Genomic DNA, 25,074 nt, shown 5'->3' on the forward strand with positions numbered 1-25,074 from the left:
ACCAGAAGTCATATCTTTCTTCTAAAGAGACACCAACAATTTGGGGGGGGGGGGAATCTTTAAAAGAATTATTTGTTTCAGCAATTCCAACTACCATCGTAGGTGTTTGCCGGGGAAAGCTACAATAGTTTTGGGGTTTGTAAAACATCAGTAGCTTTTATTTACTACCCATAAGAGACCAATCGGGGGGGGGGGACAAGGGAAACAAGGGTCTCTGATTCAAGATTCAGCACCAATTACAAACAAGCTCTGGCACTGGATTCTTGGACCAAACCTATTTCCATGAAATGACAGGTAGAGAATGAGCAGAGAAAAGCAATGTTATGCTATGAACATGTTTTTGTCAAAAAGGCAGCTAAAAATACACATAATTCTGTCATGTTTCTACTACTTCAGGAACCCAAACATATCTTTAGACAAAATTATTATCTCTCCAAATCAGTAACCAGAGTAAACAAAGCACAAAACTGAAGTTCAATCCAAGTAAGACTGAGAGTCATGGCAGCTGATAATACTGTTAGCCAAGATGAAAATGTCAGTCCATTCTGGACAGTACTTTTACTCCCTCTGACATAGCAGGTCACAGCTTTAGGATGCTATTATATACATGCCTACAGAGAAAAACCCCACTGGGTTGGACCATGCAAGAATTGATTCTATTCCTGGCTTTTCCCTCTCCCCAGCAGTCCTTTCCAACCCCAGGAAAATTTATTCCCACGGTCATGGGATCCTCATGAAGGATCAGCACCAGCTTCTTTCATCAGCAGAGCTCTGCTCACAGTAGAGGCACCAGTGTGGTGTGGTGGTTAAGAAAGGCAGACTCTAGTCTGGAGAACCGGGTTTGATTCCCCGCTCCTCCACATGCCTGGCGGACTCTAATCTGGAGAACCAGATTAGATTCCCTACTCCTCCATATGCAGCCTGCTGGATGACCTTGGGCTAGTCACAGTTCTCAGCTTCACCTGCCTCATAAGGTGCCTGCTGTGGGGGGAGGGGAAGGAAAGGTGCTGGTAAGCCACTTTGAGACTCCTTTCGGTAGAGAAAAGCAGGCTATAAAAACCAGCTCTCCTTCTTATGAGCATGCCTGAGAATTAAGATCTTCTACAGCACCCCACCACCACCAGCTCTGACCTAGACGACCCAGGCTAGCATTATCTCATCAGACCTAAGAAAAATTAGCCCTTGTTAGTATTTGGATGGGAGATCACCAAGGAAGTCCAGGGTGGCAAACCACCTCTGAACATCTCTTGCCTTGAATACTCTACGGTATGAGTCAGCTGCAACTTAACGGCACTTTCCACCAACACAGAGCCCCCACCTTCAGCAGTAGTTATCATGTACAGAGTCTTCTTCACAGTGGCATATCTATTGTGGGACTCTCCCTCACAGCTGTCTACAAAGAATCAAGTCTTTTAAGCTTTAGAGAGGCACAGGGCACAACTTTTTTTAATATACATTATTGCAACCCTTGCTTTCTCCAGTTCACCAGGCTTGATTAGGGTTTTTAAATCCAAATCCAAACTGACTGGCCATATCCATCCAGTAACTGAGTATGCATGTTAGCATAGTGTAGTCAAGAATACAGAAAATATATTGTTGGCATATATAAAACAAGTCACGTTCTCATCTTTAAAGATTATAGTCTTATCACCGGGAGCTTCTCTGTGTAAAAAAAGAAAAAAAGCCAAGATGCTTAAGAATCTGTAAACAATATCCAAAATGATGTTACCAAGTTCATGTTGTTAAAGAGCAAGTACACTACAAAATAATTACCCTGTACTTTAGCAACACAAAAGCCATTATCCTGAAAGTGAACTTTGATGTGGAGATTTTTATGTATTATTCACTAAATGTTTCGGAACAAGTGAAAAAATGAGCAAAGTTAACTATAACTCCTTCATACAAAGTAACTAATGAAAAGAAAAATATAAGGAGACAGAAACATTCTCATACTAATCTCTAAGATATTTAAAATGTCATACTAATAACGAACTGCACCAGCAAGATCTCATTTAGTTATCGAAAAAATAGAGCTAGTCATTTAGAATGACAAACTGAAAAATGTGCTATTGCATTTACAGATGTGGCAGCTATTGCACATAATAAAACAAGTTGAGGGTCTGCAAGGAATCATGGGGGAAGGGGGAAAAGATAATCAATTTGGAAATTGCCTGTGTGTGTAAAGTGCTATTTACAATAGCACAGTACTGTCCCACGCTAAGTGTATGAGCAGCATCCTAATCTCAATATAGTTTAGCACTATAGCAAAATTGTCCTAACTGCTCAGGGTCATTAGGATCTGTGGTATAACTCAGGACTGACATCTTAATCTCTGCCTCCAGTGCTGCAGTGTGAGGTGCAACCTCACAGAACGCAGCCCTCGATCCTAATTTATTAAATTTCAAAGTGCTATCATCTGTTGGAGGCCTGGTTCAAAGAGGGAAAAAAGTTCCAGGATAGGTGAGGGGACACAGTTAATTTTCTCTCTTTTAGCTTTGGTGAGAGCCATTAAAAGCTTACAGCATGTAAGGGAGGGGAGAGTTAGAGATACACGCCCCTAGTGTTCATGTCCCAAACCTAATCTCTCCTTCAAAATATTTTAAACTGCTAGGGCTGAAAACGGCTAATTGCCTCTCCTATAGTTTTCTCCTAGAACAGATACTTAACTGCCCTCAATATTCCAAGGCACCTGGAAGGCAATGTGTATGTTTATTGAGCCATTTTGAAAAAAGGTTTCTGATTGTTCTTAAATTTACAAATTAATACTTTTCTGTATACCTGGGAACTCCAAGTATACAGAAACATATGAACATATGAAGCTGTATTATACTGAAAACCCAAAGAATAAGAAGTTGCAGGGAAGCAACATATATAAATATATATTATAAAAAGTAAATACAAAATATCTGTGTCTACATAAATAAATACAAAATATCTGTGTCCACATAAAATACCAAGACTAATCAGATACATACAAGATATTTTGTTGATCATGTATTTCTCATTTGTCTTGGTACTTTATGTAGTCAGAGATATTTTGTACTTTTGATAATATAGATATGGTCCTTCCCTGCAATGTCTTATTGTTTGGGTTTTGATTGTTGTTGCTGTTGTTCCTTTTTGTTGTTGTTGTTCAGTTCAGCTGTATTATACTGAGTCAGTCCAATGTCCATCTAGGTTGGCAATACTTGCTCTGACTGGCAGCAGCTATGCAGGATGCCAGGCAGACAAAGATCTTTCTCAACTCCTGTTACCTAAAATATTTTAATTGGAGATGGCAGAAATAGAATTTTGGACTTTTTGCATGAAAAATTGTGCCCTATCACTAAGCAAGTGTCTGTAAGGAGCCCCACACCGGTATTGAGAGGCACAATGCTATCATGTTAGTATTAGAGAGTGTAATGCTATTCCCTGTCTCACCATAATCCAGTTTTGGATTATACAAATAAGTACACCAGTCATTTTCAAGCAAGATGAGTCAACAGAAGCTAACAGTAAAAAGCACATAAACAAATGAATGTGCCTTATACTGAATAAGATCATTGGTCCATAAAAGTCAGTTTTGTCTACTCACTGGCAGCGCCTTTCCAGCATCTCAGGCAGAGGTCTACCACATCACCTCCTAGCTTTTCCTTTAACAAGTGATGCCAGGGATTGAACCTGGGACCTTCTGCATGAAGAGTTTGTCAGATTATGTATCATTTTGGACAAATAAGATTGATGGGAAGTTCTGATGAAGGTTTTTACGAAACGGGATCAGGAGCAGGCAACCTGTCTAGTACTGAAGAGATTATTTATAGCCATTTTTCTACTGATACTGAAGAGATGATTTATAACTTTATTTATTAACTGATCTACTGGTGTTGCATCATTGAAGAGATATCCACAACATATGGAAGAACAAGCACAAGGATAATATATGGACTCTTGAGTCTATGCCAGAAAAAGTATTGTGTATTGCTACTTTGGATGTATTCCAGTCAGTATATATAGGTAATTATAATGTTGGTACATAATTAAATCTATGAGTATTGTCCCTTAGCCACATGCTTTTGTATTTTGGAGTTTGATTTCAGTGTTGGTGTGGCGTGGCTATTTTTTCTTAATCAGATGCTTTACCACCGAGCCACAGCCCCTCCCCAAACAAATCCAGGGTAATTAAAAGTTCTAAGAATCAACACAAATTTATTTAGGGTATTTAACCTTTCTGTCTTAAAAAGATACACAAAGTGGCTTACAATAGACCAAAAAGTAATACAAGACCATTAAAAAAAACCTAATATGCTCATTATAATAAAGCAATTTTTAAAAAAGCAATGTTACATAGGATAGAAAGGGCACTTACTAAAACCACTGTTCAAACAGATCCAGAATAAAATTATTTTTCCCGCTCTGAAGGAAGGTCATCTTGTAAGCATTGGGTGTTTCTCGTTCCCATTGCTTGGAGAGGCAGGACGAAGTTTAAATTAACTTCCTGTCTCGGGGCGAGGAACGCCCACAGCCCCAGTTTTTTCTCCTGCCTTTGCGGAGAGAGGACGTCCCAGCCTTAGCTGGGAACTAGCATTGCTGGAATTTGAGATTTTCTTACCCCTTTGTTCCTCCAACTTTGTTCTTTCCCCTCCCTTCCTCCCTCTGTCGTCTCCCTGTCCGCGTTTTCCCCCGTCTGTTTTCTCGTGCCTGCCCGGACCTTAGCAGCTACGGCTGCATTGCTCCGGTGGTAGGGCAGAGCCGGCAGGGGAGAGAAGCCAAGATGGCCACCTCCGCAGCCCATTCGGAAGAAGTCGAGCTTCTTTCCGACACCGATCGGGACGCAGCCCTCAAAACGATTCCCACCGCCAGCCGCCCGGGCGGACTCGCGGCTCGGGAATCAGGGGAAGACGCTCCGGCCCCCCCCAAGCCCGAAAAGAGCGGCGCTGCTGCTGGCGCGGCCGGGAAGGAGAAGGAAAAAAAGAGCGGGAAAAAGACGACCCGCCGCCGCCATCTTAAGAGGAGTGCCGCCTCGACCTCTAAGGTCCTTGCCGGCTCCTCCTCCAACAAGCGGGCAGATTCTTCTAAGGGTAAAGTACCCCCCCCCTCGGCTGAGGGTGGGGCCCCTGCTAATGTCCCTTTGACCGAGGATCGGGTCCAGACACTGATTAAAAATACCTTTGAGGACCATTTCCTCAGACTACAGAATCTTATCCTGACGGCCCAGAAGGGAGGGGTTGGCACCCAGCAGGGGGATCCTCATGTTTTGGAATCACCCTTCCATTCATCCTCTCATTCATCTTCAGCCTTTTCCCCCTCACAAGAGGAACCAGGCTGCAGCCAAAACAACACTCAGTGGTTAACTAAGGCTGCCCTTAAAGCCAATCCCAGGAGGCCTGAACTGCCCATTAGGGATGACGATTCTGTGACCAGCCGGGAAATTATAGCTGGGGATTTGGAGGAAGGAGAATTCATTTCAGATGAAGAGCTCCCCTCCACCCAAGAGCAGCAGCCCAGGCTTTTCCACCATGAGGACTATCAGTCTCTTCTGGCCAAGGCATTATTTGCCCTAGACCTCCTGAGCGAGCCTGAAACCTCAGAAGAACCTCAATCTAAGGTTAAACGCAGGGGGTGCAAGGACTATTTTCCCCAGGGAGACTCTCACGTAATTAAGGTTTCCCTTCCTGTACATTTTGAAAATCTTATAAGAGCAGAATGGGATAAACCACTACACAACAAACAGTTTTCAGGCTCTGCTAAGAAACTGTATGACCTGGCTCCATATGCTATGGAATTGTTAGAGCTCCCTGTGGTGGACGCTGCAGTAACTGCGCTCCAAACCTCAGATTTCTTCACAGAGGATGGGGGCGGGTTTATCAAGGACATGCTAGACAGAAAGATGGATTCTCTTTCTAGGAGAGTCCATGAAGCATCCGCCCTCGCTATACAGGCCAACACCACCACCGCCCTGATAGCTCGCGCAACCAATGCTTGGACTAAGAAACTAATTAAACTTCTTCCTTCTGCAGATAAAAGAGTAGCCGAGGGCTTGTCTAGAGTTTTGCAGGCTTCCGCCTTCATGGCGGATGCATCCCTGGATGCACTCATCCTTGCCTCCAGAGCAATAGCTTCTAACACTGCTTTATGTCGTGCTCTATGGCTCAGACCTTGGCAGGTTGATTATCGATCCAAAGCCATTCTCTTAGCTCACCCCTTCAAGGAAGGCAAGCTTTTTGGAGAAAGGCTGGACAAAATGTTAGTCGACACTAAAGATAAGAATAGGTACATGTTAAAGAACCAGCGAAAGGATTCCAGACCCACTCATTACCCTCAAACCTTTCGTTCCTCCCATACCCTTTCAAGGTTTAGACAGGACCAAAGGCGCTCCTCCTGGTCCTCCCAGCGTGGATCCTTTCGCAGATTCAATCGATTCGGAAGACCTCCTCCCTCCCAGCCATTCAAAGGGAACAAATTCGACAAATTTGACAAGTTCCCCAGAACCAACAAACAGTAAACATTCCGTGGTGGGAGGCAGGCTTCAGGATTTCCTCCCACAGTGGATCACCTCTCAGGCTGATGCCTGGGTACTTCAATCCATTCAATCTGGCTACCTTATAGAATTTCGGTCTCCACCCAGAGATAGGTTCCAAACTTCCCCAGTTTACAAAAAACCAGACAAACATAGAATTACCTTGAGCGCCATCTCACACCTCCTATCCATAGGGGCAATTGAAGAGGTTCCCCTTCCGGAAAGGTCTACGGGAGTATATTCTATATTTTTTACTGTCCCTAAGAAGAACGGTGACTGGCGGGCGATTCTTGACCTCAAATACCTAAACCGCTTTGTCCAAAAGAAAAAATTCCGTATGGAAACCCTCCGGTCCATCCTCGAGGCCCTTCGCCCTGGCTCCTACATGTCTTCTATAGATTTAACCGAAGCATACCTTCACATACCTATTCACCTTTCTCATAGGAGATTCCTCCGATTCAATTATATGGACTTACACCTTCAGTTTAGGGCTTTACCTTTTGGTTTGGCTTCCGCACCACGTGTTTTTTCCAAAATCTTAATCACCATCATAGCCTCACTTCGAAGAGAAGGGATTCAATTGCATCCATATCTCGATGACATCTTAATTTGTGCCCCTTCTGCCACTTTAGCATCAGACCATACAAATCGAGTAGTCCAATCACTTCAACTACACGGGTTCATCATCAACAAATCCAAAAGCTCTCTCATCCCGTCTCAACGCATCCGACACCTAGGAGCTGTCATTGACTCCAGCCTTAACAAGGTATTTCTTCCCCAGGACAAGGTGACCAAATTGGCCTTGAATGCAAGAGCGTTGGCCAGAGCCCCGCATCATCGTCTCATGACCCTCGCAAAATTCCTTGGTTCGATGATTTCCTGCATCAACTTGGAACCATGGATCCGCTTCCATTCCAGACCCCTGCAGAACGCTCTTCAGCCCTTCCAGCTCCTTATCGCCCACAAGATAGACAAGCAGATAAACCTCACCACAGATGCCAAAAAGAGCCTAAATTGGTGGTCCAACACCAACAACCTCACAGGCGGACAACAGTATCTTCATCCACCACCAATCCAGGTATTCACAGACGCCAGCCTCGTGGGCTGGGGAGCAACCGTCTTGGGCACCTTCACCCAGGGCATCTGGTCCCCCTCGGAGTCTAGCAAACACATCAATCTTCTAGAGCTGAGGGCAATCCACCTGGCCCTCCTAAAGTTCCAGTCCATTCTGCACCATCAGCATGTCCTCATCAGGACAGACAACGTGGCCTCCAAGGCCCATATCAACAGGCAGGGCGGCTCGAGATCCAAGGCACTGAACAAGGAAGCCATCGCCATCCTTTCTTGGGCGGAGAAGCATCTTCTTTCATTAAAAGCGGAACACATTCAGGGTTCACACAACCTCAAAGCATATTGGCTGAGTCGTCAACCGATCATCGAGGGAGAATGGTCCTTGGATCCCCAGATCTTCCGGTAAGTAACGGAACATTTCGGATCCCCAGTCCTAGACCTGTTTGCCACAGCTCAGAACCGCCAGGTCCCTTGCTTTTTCTCCAGATTCTTCCACAGGGAAGCGGAGCAAGTGGATGCCCTGCTGTCCCCATGGCCAAAGGGCCTCCTCTACGGCTTCCCACCTCTTCCCATCCTCCCAAAAGTGATTCGGAAAATTCGACAAGAGAGGGCGGAGATCATCCTAATAGCTCCCAACTGGCCACGCCGACCTTGGTTTCCGGCTCTGATGGAAATGTCACTCCATCCTCCATGGCATCTACCAACATCGCACACTCTTCTCAGGCAGGGTCCCATTTGCCATCCGGATCCAAGTTGGTTTCAATTAACCGCTTGGAGATTGAAAGGAACAGGCTTTTAGCCCTCGGCCTATCTCAAGAAGTTATATCTACCATCCTACAGGCTAGGCGCCCTTCCACCAACAGAATTTACAACTACACGTGGAAAACATTTGCTAGATGGTGCATTCGCAAACACACTGACCCTACCTCCCCCTCCCTACCGCAGCTTCTCCAATTTCTACAGGATGGCGTCCACCAAAAACTCAGGGCCGCCACTCTTCGCAAACAAATTGCAGCCATCGCATCAGTTTGTCCCTCTATTGATGGGATTCCTCTTTCATCACATCCCCAGATCAAGGCCTTCATAAAGGGAGTGGAACAGTCTACTCCCCCAGTGGCACATCGCTTTCCCACCTGGAGACTCAATACGGTCCTATCGGCTCTGACTTCCAAACCCTTTGAACCACTGAAAGAAGTTCCTCTAAAATTCCTTAGAATGAAGACCCTATTCTTAACAGCTATCACCTCTGCCAGACGGGTCTCGGAGCTGAAAGCCCTCTCCGTTCGCAGTGACTTATGCATTTTCCACAAAGACAGAGTCGTTCTCCGGACTGACCCTTCCTTTACCCCAAATGTTCAATCAAGATTTCATCGAACACAGGACATTAATCTTCCTTCTTTCTGCCCCAACCCTTCCAATCCCAGAGAAGCAGCCTGGCATACACTGGACCTGCGACGGGCATTACACGTATACATCTCCAGAACCGCCTCATTTAGAAAAACCTAATATCTCTTCATCTCCCTCAATGCTCCCAACAAGGGCCTCCCTATGTCTCGCCAATCAATCAGTTCAACCCTCAGAGACTGTATTAAGGACGCCTACTTAGCAAGTGGCATTCCGGTTCCTCATGGTATCACGGCTCATTCCTTACGCAGTACCGCCACCTCAGCCGCCTTATTCAAACAGGCATCAACTGAAGAGATTTGCAGGGCCGCCACGTGGTCCAACCCTTCCACATTCATTAGACACTACTGTATAAACACATTAGCTTCCGCAGAGGCGGCATTTGGTAGGCGCATTCTAAAACACGTAGTGGAAGATGAGGACTCAGGTTCCCACCCAAAATAAGGGCTCTTGGACATCCCAATGCTTACAAGATGACCTTCCTTCAGAGCGGGAAAGGTACATTGTTTACTCACCGAGAAGGTCCTTTCCGCTCTGAAGTAGAAGGTCATCTTGCCCACCCGGAGATGTAACTCATCTTCCACGGGTGGCTATCTCCTGGTTAGCCAACTATATCACATCAGTATACATTCACACTTACGGGTTTATAGAAATTTATAGAAGTTTATTGCATTCAGTAGGCATCATACAGTCAGTGTTGTGTTTTTTCCTGTTCTTTGTTTATCTGTTACCTGTTGATTGTCTCTCGTGAGCTCTTAGTAGAAAACTGGAGCTGTGGGCGTTCCTCGCCCCGAGACAGGAAGTTAATTTAAACTTCGTCCTGCCTCTCCAAGCAATGGGAACGAGAAACACCCAATGCTTACAAGATGACCTTCTACTTCAGAGCGGAAAGGACCTTCTCGGTGAGTAAACAATGTACCTTTTTATTCCCTGTTGAAAGCCTGGAAAGATATGTATGTGTACAGAACTACACTATTTAAAATGTAGAGCACGTTTGCCATTGTATTTATTTACAGCAATGAAACTCAAGCCACATTTGACCCACCCACCCCAAATCAAACATTCTATTTCCTCTTTACCTTGCTATTCTAAGAATCATCTCTTAAAGTCTTGCTTTGGTTCCTTCAAACAACTAGCCACAATCTAAAACATATCATTAATAAAGCATTAAGGTACGCAGTATATGTTGATATTCTGAGCAACAGCTGAAGAGGGCAGCAGGTTGAAGCTGTGACTGCAACAGGGACAGCTAGAATGGGAATTCATACAAGAGGTCAGAAGCCCTGAGAGAGCACATACAACTTGCTAAGTTCTCTAACGAGGAAAGCTCCAACTACCCACATCAGGTAATGCAGGATGGGGCTGGCAAAAAGAGAAGGACCTGAGTGGTGGTCATACCCTATTTGAGGCTATGGGGGGGGGGAGAGACCATGTGAAATATGCCACCAGATGATTGAGGGGAAAATACACAAACCTTTACGCAAACTCAACCACCTGATTTGTACCATCTGTATCTAACTATTTATAAATGAAATCATTCAGTTTCATGTTTGCTTCACATTTTCAAAGGCAACAGGCTGACTGCTCTCTTTTTAATGATGGCTACTACTGAGTACTGGTCGGCTGAATGAAAGATGTTCTACACATGAATTGAACAAAAACCTAGAGAACCTAAAGAAAAACGAAGGGTTTGTAGCAGTTATTATCTGAAGGCTAAACCTATATTCTCTCCTTTCAATACTATATATATATTTTACATGAATGTTCATCTTTTTCCCATCTTACATAATTGATCACTGTACTAAAAGGACACTGACTTATTACATACCTGCAAGGTGGCAAAAACATAGAGTCCTTCATGAGCACAGACCCAGAAAGGAGGATATACCAGCATCTTGCAATAGTGTCCGAACTAAAGAAAAGATACAAAGATGAACACAGCATCAGTGTGAAATGGTATATATCAAAGACCTCTAATGAAAGTTTTGAAAGCACAAGCTTCTCTACATACTGCCTTATTGGGCAAAACTTATGCATGCAACAGAGGTATTCTGTAATATCTAGCAAATAACAATACCCTTTGACATGTGTTTTTTCCCAAGGTCCCAAAGTTTAGGTGCAAATCACAAAGGAAAAAAACTAAATTGTGGATTCCTTTAATTTCCTCACTTGGAAACACATTCAGATCACAAGTATCATGTGATAAATCAGATGGTGGCAGCTGAAATAATGATTGCCTGTAACTGGACAAAAGAAGCTTTAATCCATAAAATGCAATGGATGTTTTGGTATGGGATATATTAGTCATACAAAAAACTGAATATAAGACACAATCCAGTCTACTGAAGGTACATCATCTGAACACAGAAGATACCCACAGGCTTGGTGTCACCTCATACACACACACCTCTGCCTTCTATCAACTCAAACGATTGTTCCATTTAGCTTAGTAGTATGTGCTCTGATTGACAGCAGCTCTCCAGGATCTCAGGAACAGAGAGGTCTTTCTCAACACCTTTATCTGGAACTGCTTCACTCTCCTCTTCCCCAACTATACGTACATCCTAACACACCATTATGAGGAAAATAAGAAATCTGTGAATGCTTCCTATATTCCCATTCAGCTCTCTCCCTTTGCTCAGGGACTCTCATTCTACTTTTAAAAGAATATTTAAGGTGGCTGCTATGCACACACCCATGCATGAACGTGAGAGGTGTTAAAAAAAAAACTATTAGGGGATCCTCTACATTCAAGTGCTGCAATGATTTTTTTAAAATGTAGTGGTATTTTTCCAATATTATTTGGTGACCATTTTCTGACCTGTTACTTGTTTATGTGGCTGTTACGTGGCTATTGCTAGTGGTAGCAGTTACTAAACAGAAAGACGTTTGATAATTCCCAGGAGTAAGGGAAAGGGTTGCCTTGCTGGGCACAGGCCTGGAGTGGCAGGGTATTACACATGGATTTGGGTTTGGAATCGGATTTTTGACCAGTATGGCTGCAAACAACTTGTGACTCATTTTTTTTTTTAGGCAGCAGAAATTAAAAACATAAAGAGCTCTGAATGTTAATTTCAGGTGTCTTCTATATCAGCCTATGTAACTAAGCAACACATTTCTCATCCTGAAATAGCAAACAATGCTGTTTTCTGAACCTGTACTAATATGCTACTAGGACTTACTTTGTGTAAAATCAGTAGACTGGTACTTAAAAATCTATACTGTAAGAGTAAGTTTTAGAATAAGGGAAGAAACGTCACTTAGATTTAACACTAGCTGTCAGAAAAGATTATATATGTCTAGTAGCTTCACAGGAAAAAAACACAGATTATGGTAGGAAAAGACAAAAAAACACCCTAGTTTCTCTTTCCTCCATCCAATCCCTCCTTAATTTTAATCAACTCCATTCAAAACACACTGAATAAAATTGTACTGCCCTACATGCCTTTATTTAACCCTCTGATGAGACAAAAACCAACATTTGTTTACTACTAATCCCAGTAATACTGTGACATTTTAGTAGTGTATTAGTGGCATGTCCCAAATAAGATGGTAAGAACAGCTTTAACAATGTTCCCACATGCCACTGCTTGCTCATAACTGTCCTCTGAACTATAGCAGGCAGCCTGCTTTTCAGTATGAGTGGGAATTTGGATAACATATGTTATATTAAGACTAAAGAACACTGGTTTGTCCTTAGTACTATATGACATTTTAAAATCATTTAACAGGTTATGTGAACTTACCAAAACAGAACTTGATTTCCTTCGTACCTTTTGTAACGTGCACTTGAAGTCATAATTCTGAGAAGAAAGGTTCCATATCATTCCACGGTGAATTAGGGGGCACAATTAATTATAATTCTTCTATTTCATCAATGCAATAATCAGAAAGGTTACTCTGCAGTATTCTTATTTTATAGAGGGAGAACCAAAGCTGAAAATATTCAGAGATTTGACCCAAAACAAAAACTGATATCTTTAATAACTGGAAGAGCTATGACTTTCATACACCACTTTCAGTTCACCCATAAGCGACACCCTATAGGTGATCCAATAGCTGCATTGAGGATTTTTTTCCCCTTATTTAATTATCCTCAGTATCATTCACCACCAAACATTCAGCAAAGAAGTCTAGATTTCGGATGTCTCATTAAGTTCCGTATAATTTACTGATTTCTGTGTTTGATATTTTGTGTATTATTACACTGTACAAAGTTATAGACAATACGTAACATTGTCTACACATAATGCATACATGCTCTAAGTTTTTATGAGCTTTTATGCTTCCGGGTTTTATTGGCTGGTTTTAAAGGTAGTAAATCTTATTAATTATGTGTTATTATTTTATATTTTTTGTTGTGAGCCACTTTAAGGTGGTCTTTGAAGAGGCAGCATTTTTAATAAACAAAATAAATATATAAATAAATGTTGCTTATCTTTCTTCTAGCCAGTGAGCATTTAAAATGCAAACCACACCACAAAGGCTCATCTTATACCTTAATCTTAACTTTCAACCTACTAAATTAGCATGAGATCATATATTCTTACCTTAACTGATGTTCCCTGAGATTCGACAGTATGTCCATTCCATGAAGATAGTAATATATAGTATTTAATTCCTGAAAATAAACACAAAAGACTATTTCAAACAATATAACTGTGGAGTAGCAGACAGAGTGTTAGACCACAACGGAGAAAACTGGGTTTAAATCTTGAATGAACCATGAATTTTAATTTGACCTTGAACTAACTACAGTCTCTCACAGAGCTGTTGTAGAGATCTTAAAAACTATGGGGAAAGCAGGAATGCCAAGAACCCCTTAGAGCAGTGGTTCTCAACCTGAGGGTCAGGACCCCCAAGGGGGTCGCAAAGTGTTTTCTGGGGGGTCGCCGCCACTGTATTGGGACAGCCCTCATCCCGGGCTGTCCAGGACTAACCCAGACGCCCTGTAACCCTGATCCATCCGTGAGGGCAGGGAAGACCCCAAGCAGAGAGGTGAGGAACTGGCCGACTGACAGCCAGAAGGAGCCGGGCTGCAGAGACGCGGCGGCGTGCCGCCTCACACCTGCTGTAGCCCCGCTGCCCAGCTGAGAGGCGGGCGGGCCAGCTCTGGGCACAGTCGCACCTGCGCCGGGCGGATGATGTGGCAGGATGTGTGGGAGGCCGAAGCTCCCCTGGCTCGGCCAGTTCAGGTCTCGGAGTAGAAGAGGGTGGTCCCCCTTGAGGCCGCTACAGCCGTGTTGCTTTTACTTTTAGTCGCGCTCGGGTGGGGCGGGAGCTTCAGCCTGGAATCCAAGTGCGCATGTCTGTAGTGTGGCTTCGCTTTTCTGCCCTGAGTCATCAGTTCCGCTCTGGCAAGGCCAAGGGGGAGAGAGTCGAGGTGCATGCGCAGTTCGGGATTTCCCCCTCGAGCGCGCAGGTTCAGTGAGGCGCAGAAGGAGCGGTGACTGGCGGAGGGGAGAAAAAGGCATGAAAAGTCCGAGCGGGATAAGCGGCCCTTGGCTCTTTCCTGGCCCTTCGCACTCGTGAGGTGATTAAACGGAGCTCCGCTGTGAGGAATAACTGCAGTTCTGTGCACAAGTAGTGTCCCAGTCACAAGAGAGGGGATTTCCTTGCGAGAGCCCCGGCCTGCTTGGAAGAGTTTTTGGGGAGAGAGGGGAGGACAAGGAACGCAGTGCATGCTCAGAGGCACTCTTTCCTCTGTGCCAGGAAAGGTTTCTGCGCCACACAGTCACAGCCGCTGCGCAACAGGTGGTAGTACCGTTTGCTTGCTTGTTTTAAACTTTAAAATTTAAAGTAATTATATATATGGATACCCTGGACTGCCAAAAAACCAAATGTTTTCTTTATCCTATTGAAAATGTCATTTATGCAAATTTATGCAAATGTGACAAGGGTCGCAGGTTACTTGGCAATTGTAAAAGGGGGTCGCGACTCGAAAAAGGTTGAGAACCACTGCCTTAGAGGAAGGGGGAAATTAAAACAATAACAGTATGTATTTAATAACACTTTTAAAAAATACTTCAGTAACACACATTTTGTAGCTATCTGATAAATAAAACTCCTCTAGACAACAGCAGACCACAAGAACCAGAATAGAAGTGTGCTTTATAACAATGTGTTTTGCTACTACAGGACAAGCATCTTAAGGTAGGTCCATCAAGCAGAGCCACAAAACTCTGGCCCACCGTCCTTTTAAATACAAAGGAACCCGTACCCTACTAGATCTGACCACAGTCACCAAGACTTCCCCTTTGAATGCAACTCTGCCGTCTCTAAACAGCACAAAAGGGCAAGATAGCTTGAACTACCGGAACAAGCAGAAAAGTTGACACCTTACCCCACTACCACTGTGCAGAGCAGCACAAAATCATGCCATTTGTCAAACAAACTTAAGACAAACCTACACACAATTTTGAAATTACACCTTTCTCTTAAAAGATGGGGGATATTAATTGTATACAATTTTAAAGTTAATTCAGGAATGTGGGCAGAGGTGCTACTTAATTTTTTTCCCTTCCAGCTGTGTTCCCACCAAAACTTATCCCCCACCAACCTGCTTTTACCCTCACATAGGACTACTTACAGGTTTAAACTGTCGCTCCAGGAGCCACATTGTATAAACTTAAAAACCATCAGTTAAAAGAATGACAGGAATACATCATAACATGCAATTCCATGTTAAAATTACATAGGTAAAGCTGTAATCCCTAGCTACTCAAATTTAATATGTATTACACAGTATTTGAATTTAGTGGGACAAAGTTTAGTATAGTACTATGACATGTGGATACAAAAAAGAAAGCTTATAGATATCTGCAAGAAACACAGTAATGCCTCACAAAGCTAAATTAGATGCAGATCAACACAGAAAAATTACTGCTGAATATACCATTTATCTGCAGCTGTTGTTAGCTATTTGTCAGGAGTTTTATTAGCCTCAATCTGATTTAGAGCCCCAGGGGTTAACGGCTCAACACTTAAACCTCAAATATTAGCCCCTTCCTATACAAAAATACCGCTCTGCTAGTAAGACACAATGACTTATGTATTCTTCTCTTTAGTGCATTAATAAATATCCTCTGTAACTATCCTATGAAGAAAAATTATTATACTTTTGACACCTTGGGATTTCAGTCCAACACACCTACATATCTGAAGGGCTTCCCTTGGATATTCTGGAAATCTAGGGACTCAAATCTGCCTCGCCCCTCACCCAAACAAGCATGTATTGCAGCTCACAGTCAATATCACACACTCCTCAAAATTTCCAAGTCTTCCATTGCGCAAATGAGGGGAGGGGAAAAAAATACCCTGAAGTGTTCCGGTTGTATTCTGGAAAATTTCCATAGCAGACAAGCATCAAAGGCTTCAGTACTGAAGTGCAATATAGATTTTCCACATGTGCTTTTAAATGCATCACTCCATCTTCAAAAGGGATTTAAGCAGTTACCTAAAACACACATCTACTGCCTATTAACTTGTAATGAGCAGTGTTCACATTATTTAATGCATGGTGTGCATTAAATAATCTTACACAATTGTGGAACACCTTTCTCATCATGATAATGTGGTTTATTATTGTGTGTTAAGTTCCAGGGTAAAATATTTTTATACTTCCAAGTTTTAATGGATTAATTTGGGGGGGGGGGGAGTTCCTTGAAATGTATTGCTGCCAAATGAAATTTAAATCTCATACTTATATAAATCCAGCCATTTTATTTGCTGTATTTTTTAAAATTCCTATGTCTGTATTCTTTTTATTTTGCTGTTAATTTGTTTTGTTTTGTTTTTGTTTTTTTTTACTGCTGCTGCTTTATTATTTAGGTGTTCTACTCCTGGTATTATTGGATCTTACTGATCCTGCTGTTTGATTGTTTTGACCATTGTCCAGCACCATGTGAACTTTGTGGTTATGAAGCACTAGACAAGTGATTTATATACATAAATTTCAGAGGCAATTTCTGAAATGAAAGTGACTAAATCATATTGTACCTAAAAACACAAGGCTTACCGTATTTTTCGCTCCATAAGACACACTTTTTTCCTCCTCAAAAGTGAGGGAAAATGTCAGTGCGTCTTATGGAGCGAATGCCGGCTGGGCGCGTGGGCGTCGGGACGGCGCGAGCCAGCGTTCCCCGCCCCAACGGCCAGCTGGGTGGCAGACGGGGCCGCACAGAGCGAGCCGGCGCATGCGCCCAGCCGGCTCTGTGCGGCCCCACCCTCTTCCCAGCTCGCCGTCGGAGCGGGGAACGCCGGCTCGTGCCGTCCCAACGCGCACTCGCCCAGCTGGCTCTGTGTGCCCCGCCCGCCTCCCAGCTGGCCGTCGGGGCGGGGAATGCCGGCTCATGCCGTCCGGACGCGCACGCGCCCAGCCAGCATTCGCTCCATAAGACAAGTTTTTAGAGGAGGAAAACAAGATTTTTTCTTGTTTTCCTCCTCTAAAAACTAGGTGCGTCTTATGGAAAGGAGCGTCCTATGGAGCGAAAAATACGGTATTTTGTATGTTCTTTCAAAATTATAGCATATATAAACTTGAGGAGCTATTTAATAACTATTTTAACAGTATTCATTTATTATCATATTATAAAACAATGTTTTAGCAGCAGCTGAATGTTTGCCACAATCTTCCCAAGACTGCTTCAAAAATCTGCAGTGTAAAATTTAACACACTTCTTAAAGTTTGAGTTACAGTTTTTGTGGCCATCTAGTGGGAAGACAGGGTTACCACATGGAATGTTCAAGTTGTATTCAACATGGGCATTCAGCAAAATAAAATTCAAAAAGCATTTCTTATAAATATATGTATTGAACATAATTACAACATTATTAATCAGCCATATTTCTATTAACATTATGATTGACTTGAATAAGAACTTAAAGAGCTAAAAATCACAAATAAGGACGTACAGGTTTTTCAGCACCAATAAATTCTCCTTTCTCTCTGCTCTAGTCACTGGCCAGTTCTAACTACTACGATCACAGGAATTAATTTTGACTCAAATCCCCACTCTGATCATGAAACTTACTGTGCAGGATAAGCCATTAGCCCAGTTCAAATTCTTATCCAAGCAATGACTCTCCTCACATGATGAAAAAGATGTCCCCAAAAATGTCATGCAGATCTTCATAAATTACACAGGTCCTCTAAGTGGAAGCATTTAGTCCGTCGCCAAAAGGGTAAGGGGACCTAAAGCACACAACAGGAACTGCAGGGCAGAGATGGAACAGACATGGCCGCTTCTCCACATGAAATAGAGGAGTAAAGATTTTCTGGCTCAGTGGCCTCAGTATTATGCCATACATTAGGTGACAGTTCAAATAATAATCTTTTAGCTTCCAGTCAGTTCATGCATAAAACTTTACCAAACAAAGACTGCTACTTTTCCATACAGATCACTACCTCCTAGAATATATATGAGTCAAGAGAAGAAACACACATACAAAAAAAAATCAGAATACACACCCATTTTTTCCTGAGGACTTTTCCCCACTTGCTCCAATGGGAAAATTTCAAAATTTAGGGACGCATTGGGGGGAGAAAAACAACCTCTGACAAAATACTTTTTTTCTTTTACAATGAGTGGAATGCTTCTTAAAGGAAAGCCTCTTCATGCTCAAAAGGTGTAACCTGAAAAAAGCCTGAGGACTTCTGATGAAAAAAATTGGGAAAATGGAGGGGGGGGGAACTGAAAAAAAGATGTTTGTTGCTTTTAGAATGAATGGAACGAAAGACAAGATTTTATTCAAAATGCATTGTATGATAACACATTATTAAAGAATTCAGTATTTTCATTCTGATAAAACTTAACAATATCGAAATTCACTGTTAATCCTATCTATTTTAATTGTATGAGAATGTTTTTGTATAAATAGTACATTTCTACTACAGAATTTGTTTTCTACCTTCATCTTTAATTCTTTCCAGCCTCTCAGATGCAAAAATTAAGGTAGCATGGCATGCAGCAGTTTGCAACTCTCTCTCAAATACTGGGCACATTTGTAGTTGGTCTTACAGAAAATGAAGACATTCATTTCCCTCCAAATTTAGACGAAGGCTAAAGTGACCCAAGCCATCAAGTACCCCAGGTCAGTTTCCCCCAGTTACTCCAAACTGGGTATCTTTTGATTACCACTACTGTCCAAAGTGTTATTTACGTTGGTCTATTTAGAAACAAATTAAGATTTAACATTTATTCACAGTTTAAATAATTTCAAATTTGTACAAAAGCTACGAATACGAATGATTAAATATTGACCATCAGATGCTGTTGTCTTGTTGGTTTAAGTGACCCTTCTACTATCAGTTTATCACTAGTATCAGTGCAGAAGAGGTCCTCGATTTCAGGTATGTTTTCTAAATAGCTTAATATGCAACTTCTGCTGTCTTGATTAACACTGTGACTTGGATGCAGTAAGATTTACATCTTACTGCAATTACACTTGTGCAAGATCTTATGCAATACCGAACATTTTCTCCCCTGTGTATTATAGTGCCCAGATAGTGGTTGCACAAGGATTTGCACAAGCAGAAATCTAAGAGGGGATTAATAAATCGGACTTAGAGCAAACAGCCACAGTGGTGTTTTTCTTATGTTTTGCTTGCACAAGAGCACTAGGGGAAATTCTGCACTGGATCCAATCCAGTCTCAGCTGAGCCATTGGAATGATATTATATGAGCTATTATATAGATAACATGAAACCCCAATATTGTACAAACCTACTGAACTTCATCAACATGTACAAAGGCCGGTTATGACTAATTCATCGTAAGTGTAATGCCAGAGAAATACTGTCTTCACATAATTTATGATATTGCTTGAAGTGTGCTTTTTATTACTTCAAAGCAACAAGTACAGTAGATAATGCTATATCACTATATTTAAATAGATCCATTGCTACAAGTTATCATACCCTGCTTTGAATTGTCATGGGTTCTTTACAGTTCTTTGCCTGCTATTTTGCACAGTTGCAAAAAGTCAGCATATAAAAACCAACTCTTCTTCTTCTTCAGACTCTACACTTGAGCAGGTTAAACTGAACTGGTTTGTCAATAGGATGCTACATAGCTCCCTCACTAGGCTACACTGCAGGAATGGGGCAAAACCTATAGCCTGAATTGCACGTAAGGGCACAGGACACGGTTAATTCATTGAGCATATACTCAGGCACCAAAAACTTCGCCATTACACTGATCATCAAAAAAAATATTCTCGCTTACAACATTAATACCTGGATTTTAATGAACATGAGAAAGAGGGAACCATATGTCTAATTCTACCTATAATTTCAGAAAGGCCAGCCAAAATTTTGCAGCCACCAGATTTGCTTCATTAAAAAAAAAAAAACTGAGTAAACTACAGTATCATAACACAACAAGAACAGTCTTACACATGTTTACTGAAATGCAGTATGGCCCTTGGTATCTCCCATTAAGCAGGTTTTACAGATACTGATAATTACATGTTGCTACTACTGTATATCAGATATAAGCAACACCAGGCATGTAGGCCGCAAGTAGTCCAACACTGGTCCTTGCCTCTCAAAGCCCTGCATTGCTGCACAGAAATGGACCAGCACCATTCCTTTGGGAAGAGGGGAGTTTTTTCTACTTAGAGGGCTGAATATGGATTGCCAGCTTTGCATTACATTCACAATGTGTGTGTTTTTTCTTTTGTGACCTTTAGCACTGAATTGAATTCCTCTAAACAGATTCTCTAGGAAAGCTGAGAAATTAATACAGCCAGGTGATAACAAAGGGATACCTTTATCTATATGCTCTTGGGCATTTAGATGGACATTTGACAGAGACACAAAAGTCCTAAGGCATTTATTTGGAGGGAACAGTCCATTTAAGCACCTTCCCACCAATCTAGGTACTAGACTACCCTCTTTCACACACACCCCAATCGTACAGATGAGGGAAATGTATGGCAGAAGATTACATGTTTACTGCTTTGGCAGAATAAATTTTCAACCTCTTCAAAATTGCAATCCTAATCTAGGGGGGAAATGAAACATTTCTGGCCATCATAGCAGTATTCTAACTATTATTAATCTAAATGAACAAGACAACACTTTTAAATTGTAGAATAAACCATATACTCACCTTTAAAAAGCCCATAATTCAGAAAAACTATTTCAGGGGTATTGTGGAAAATGGGAATTACTAGTAAATAAAGGCAAAACTTATTCTTTTTCTTTTTAATTAAAGAAGTCTGGAATCAATCTGATTTTCTTTACTTCCTGTGAGGCCCACTTGTAAAACTAGAGCCTAATAAAAAAAAAATTGCTGCAAGTATAGTAGCCTCAAAGGTATGACGCTAAATGTACATTGCTATTTTAGAACACTAACGCAAACCACTCCAGGTGGCAAACACCTCCTCATAGACCTCTACAAGTTCTCACTCACTTTCTCAGAGTCAAAGATTAAACCATGCTGAATCTTAAGCACCTTGCATGTATACAATATTTAACATCCATTGATTCCACAGACCAGACATCCAGAATTGTCCTACAAAGTGTTGGAAATATGATCCAAACAAGAGATTTATTAAGGACAGAAAAGGCCAGAGCAGGGATGGAACTGGTTAATTTTTAAAAAATCTGAAGACCAGCATCCACAATAAAACCAGGATTCATAGCAACAACATCCATCTATTTAGGAGCCTGATCACAGGTCCCTCTCACCACATTTTTAGGAATACTCCTCTCACTTCCACTCTGGGCAACCTATGTAACTTTTGTACTGTGTCATATGGATCAAATATCTTGATGGGACAATCAACGGTAAAAGGATCAAGCTGCTGATGAATGGCTCAACCAGATCTTCATTGGTGCCCTTTAAAAAACGGTATCTACATTATGTTTCTTGAGAAATCTTTTCCAAATTCAACAAGGCAAGAAGAAGAATCACACACCCCAGGTGCCTATCAAATTGCCTTTTTGTAAGGGAACTAGATTATAGCATCTAGTTTTGTTTCTGAAATAATTTTTCCATAAAGAAGCGAACAGGCTCATCTAGAGATGGTAGTAGGCAAAACACAGCAGAACAGCTGGTTGACATGGACAAAGAGGTAGTTGAGAAGCACCTGGCTGCATTGGATGAGTACAAATTCCCCAAGTCAGATGGTATGCACCCAAGAGTGTTCAAAGAACGTTCTAGAGAGCTTGCAGAGCCTTTGTCCATTATCTTCCAGACCTCTTGGAGGATGGGAGACATGCCACAGGACTGGAGGAGGGCAAATGTTATCTCAATTGTCAAAAAAGGGAAGAGGGATGACTCAAGAAACTACAGGTTAGTCAGTCTGACCTCTGTCCCAGGAAAGATACTGGAGCAGATTTTAAAGGGATCAATCTTCAAGCATCTGAAGGACAACTTGATGATCTGGAGAAGTCAGCATGGATTTGTCCCCAACAGGTCCTGCCAGACCAACCTAGTTTCCTTTTTTGATCGAGTGATGAGCTTACTGGATCAAGAGAATGCCATCAATGTCGTTTAACTGGATTTCAGTAAAGCTTTTAACAGGGTTCCCCATAATATTCTCATGGGTAAACTAGACGACTGTAGACTGGACTCTAGAATAGTTAAGAGAATAGAGAACTGACTGGAGAACTGCACTCAAAGAGTAGTTGTCAATGGCATTTCATCTGAATGGAGGGAGGGGTCCAGTGTGGTACCACAGGGCTTGGTTCTGGGCCCAGTACTTTTCAATATTTTTATAAATGATCTGTATGAGGGTGTGGAAGGAATACTCATTAAATCTGCAGACTACACCAAATTGGGAGGAGCAGCAAACACACCAGAAGATGGAAACAGAAATCAATGAGATCTTAATACACTGGAAAAGGGGGCAGATGTGAACAAGATGCAATTCAACAAGGACAAGTGCTGAGTTCTACAAAATGAGGAACAAAAATGAAGAACATGCATACTGGATGGGGGATACACTTCTGGGTAGCAGTGTGTGAACAAGATCTTGGGGTAGAGGTGGACCGCAAGTTAAATATGAACATTCAGTGTGATGCAGTGACAAAAAAGGCTAATGCGATCTTGGGGTGTATCAACAGAGGAATAACACCCAAATCACAAGATGTCATAGTTCCGCTGTACACTGCATTGGTCAGGCTGCACCTTGAGTATTGTGTGCAGTTCTGGAGGCCTCACTTCAAAAGGATGTAGACAGAATGGTGCAGGTGCAGAGGAGAGCGATGAGGATGATCAGAGGCCTGGAGACCAAGCCCTATGAGGAAAGGCTGAGGGGCTTGGGAATAGGGCTGTTGGAAAAAAAAATTCGGTAAAATTCGGATCTGGCAAAATTCAGCCCGTTTTTATTCAGGAAATGCCGAAATCTGAACTCCCCGATTCGAATCCGTGGAATTTGGCATGAAATTCGGAGTTCGTGGATAAATTCATCCGTTAAAAGCCATTAAAAACACATTCGTGCCTTTCCGCGGCTCCGGGGGGGGGCATGTTTGGAGGCAGAGGTCCCAAACTCTCAGTGTAGCTTGAGGGGACCCTTCTTGCAAGAACCCCCAAGTTTTGTAAAGATTGGTTCAGTGGGTCCCGAATTATGGGGCCCGGAAGGGGTCCCCCAAATCTGCCCACTGGAATAAAGCGATTAAAAACACATTCGCGGCTTTCAGCGGCTCCAGGGGGCATTTTTGGACGTAGAGGTCCCAAACTTTCAGTGTAGCTTGAGGGGACCCTTCTTGCAAGAACCCCCAAGTTTTGTGAAGATAGGGTTCCTCCAAGCTACCCTGAATGCTTGGGACCTCTACCTCCAAAAATGCCCCCCGGAGCCGCGGAAAGCCGTGAATGTGTTTTTAATGGCTTTATTCCAATGGGCAGATTGGGGGGACCCCTTCCGGGCCCTATAATTCGGCACCCCCTGACCCACTCTTCACAAAACATGGGGGTTCTTGCAAGAATGGTCCCCTCAAGCTACACTGAAAGTTTGGAACCTCTACCTCCAAACATGCCCCCCCCAGAGCCGCAGAAAGGTGCAAATGTGCACATGCAACCCCATCCCCCACAGGGATCTCTCTCACACACAAACAGACACTCTCTCTTTCTCTCCCCGGGCCGCGTAGCGGCCGGGCTCACACACTCATCCACAACTGATTGGCCAGAAGAAGACCCAGCTTGGCCACTGATTGGCCGCGGGAGAATGCTGCTTCGGGGGCGCCAAACTTGTACGAATTTATCTGGCGTTTGCCCGAACTCGCTGAGTTCGGTTCATCGTTTTCCCGCCTTTTTTTACTTTGGTTCTATCTGAAGTATCAACTGCCGAATCAGGGAAAATTCAGCTGTTTTTCTTATTGGATGGAACCGAATCGACAGCCCTACCTGGGAATGTTTCATGTGAAGAAGAGAAGGTTGAGGGGGACCTGATTGCTCTCTTTAAGTATCTGAAGAGCTGTCACTTAGAGGTGGGCAGGGAGCTGTTCCTGTCAGCAGCAGCGGATAATGGGTTTAAATTACAGTTTACTACATTTTTTCCCACCTACACCAGCATGTCCCCAAGCAGGTATACATAGAATTGAACTCAAAATCTCTGTTTAAAAGACACTGCCATATTAAGTAAGAGACAAACAATAACTAAGAACTATCTGAATCTAAATTTTATTATTCACCTACAGAAACAGCGCTTTGTGATGAAACAGTACTATGCATCTTTTGGGGGGCAATGATATTTAGCCAACTACATTACACATTATTTAATTGACAATATACATTATTTCTGATGCCCTGAATAAATTTAAGGAGCCACAGAAGAACTTAAACACCTAAAAATACCACTAACTATGGATATACCAGGAACAGCTATACTGTCAGATTTGCCAGTAATGATGGCCACTCTCACACTTCCTATCCATTACCAGTCACGTATTTTACCAAAAACAGCCTTCAGGTGGCTTTACTTTCTCAGGTGTACTTCCTTTTCTGTTTGGCTATAGGCGCTACCCAACTAGAAACAGATGAGACTGGCTTCTGGCACATATAATTTGGAGCATTAGTGTATTATTTTTAGGCCCATGGGCGACCAAGATCCCAGTATTTTCTGTTTCTTAACATGGGACTCAGAGTTTGGTTTAA

The 25,074-nt window shown here is 42.4% G+C and overlaps 1 protein-coding gene across 6 annotated transcripts in view; it reads right to left on the reverse strand.

The window, feature by feature from the left end:
• RAPGEF6 (Rap guanine nucleotide exchange factor 6) overlaps positions 1–25,074 on the reverse strand; it is a 173,163-nt gene that overhangs the window by 123,631 nt on the left and 24,458 nt on the right. For all 6 annotated transcript variants that reach the window (XM_056854283.1, XM_056854265.1, XM_056854300.1 and 3 more), the window contains exons 2-4: positions 13,522–13,592; positions 12,718–12,774; positions 10,800–10,883 (exon numbers count right to left, since the gene is read on the reverse strand). In XM_056854283.1, coding sequence (XP_056710261.1) covers positions 10,800–10,883; positions 12,718–12,774; positions 13,522–13,592 — 212 coding nt within the window. The remainder of the gene's footprint in view (positions 1–10,799; positions 10,884–12,717; positions 12,775–13,521; positions 13,593–25,074) is intronic.

Source organism: Euleptes europaea, chromosome 1 (assembly GCF_029931775.1).
Source record: "Euleptes europaea isolate rEulEur1 chromosome 1, rEulEur1.hap1, whole genome shotgun sequence".
NCBI lineage: Eukaryota > Metazoa > Chordata > Lepidosauria > Squamata > Sphaerodactylidae > Euleptes > Euleptes europaea.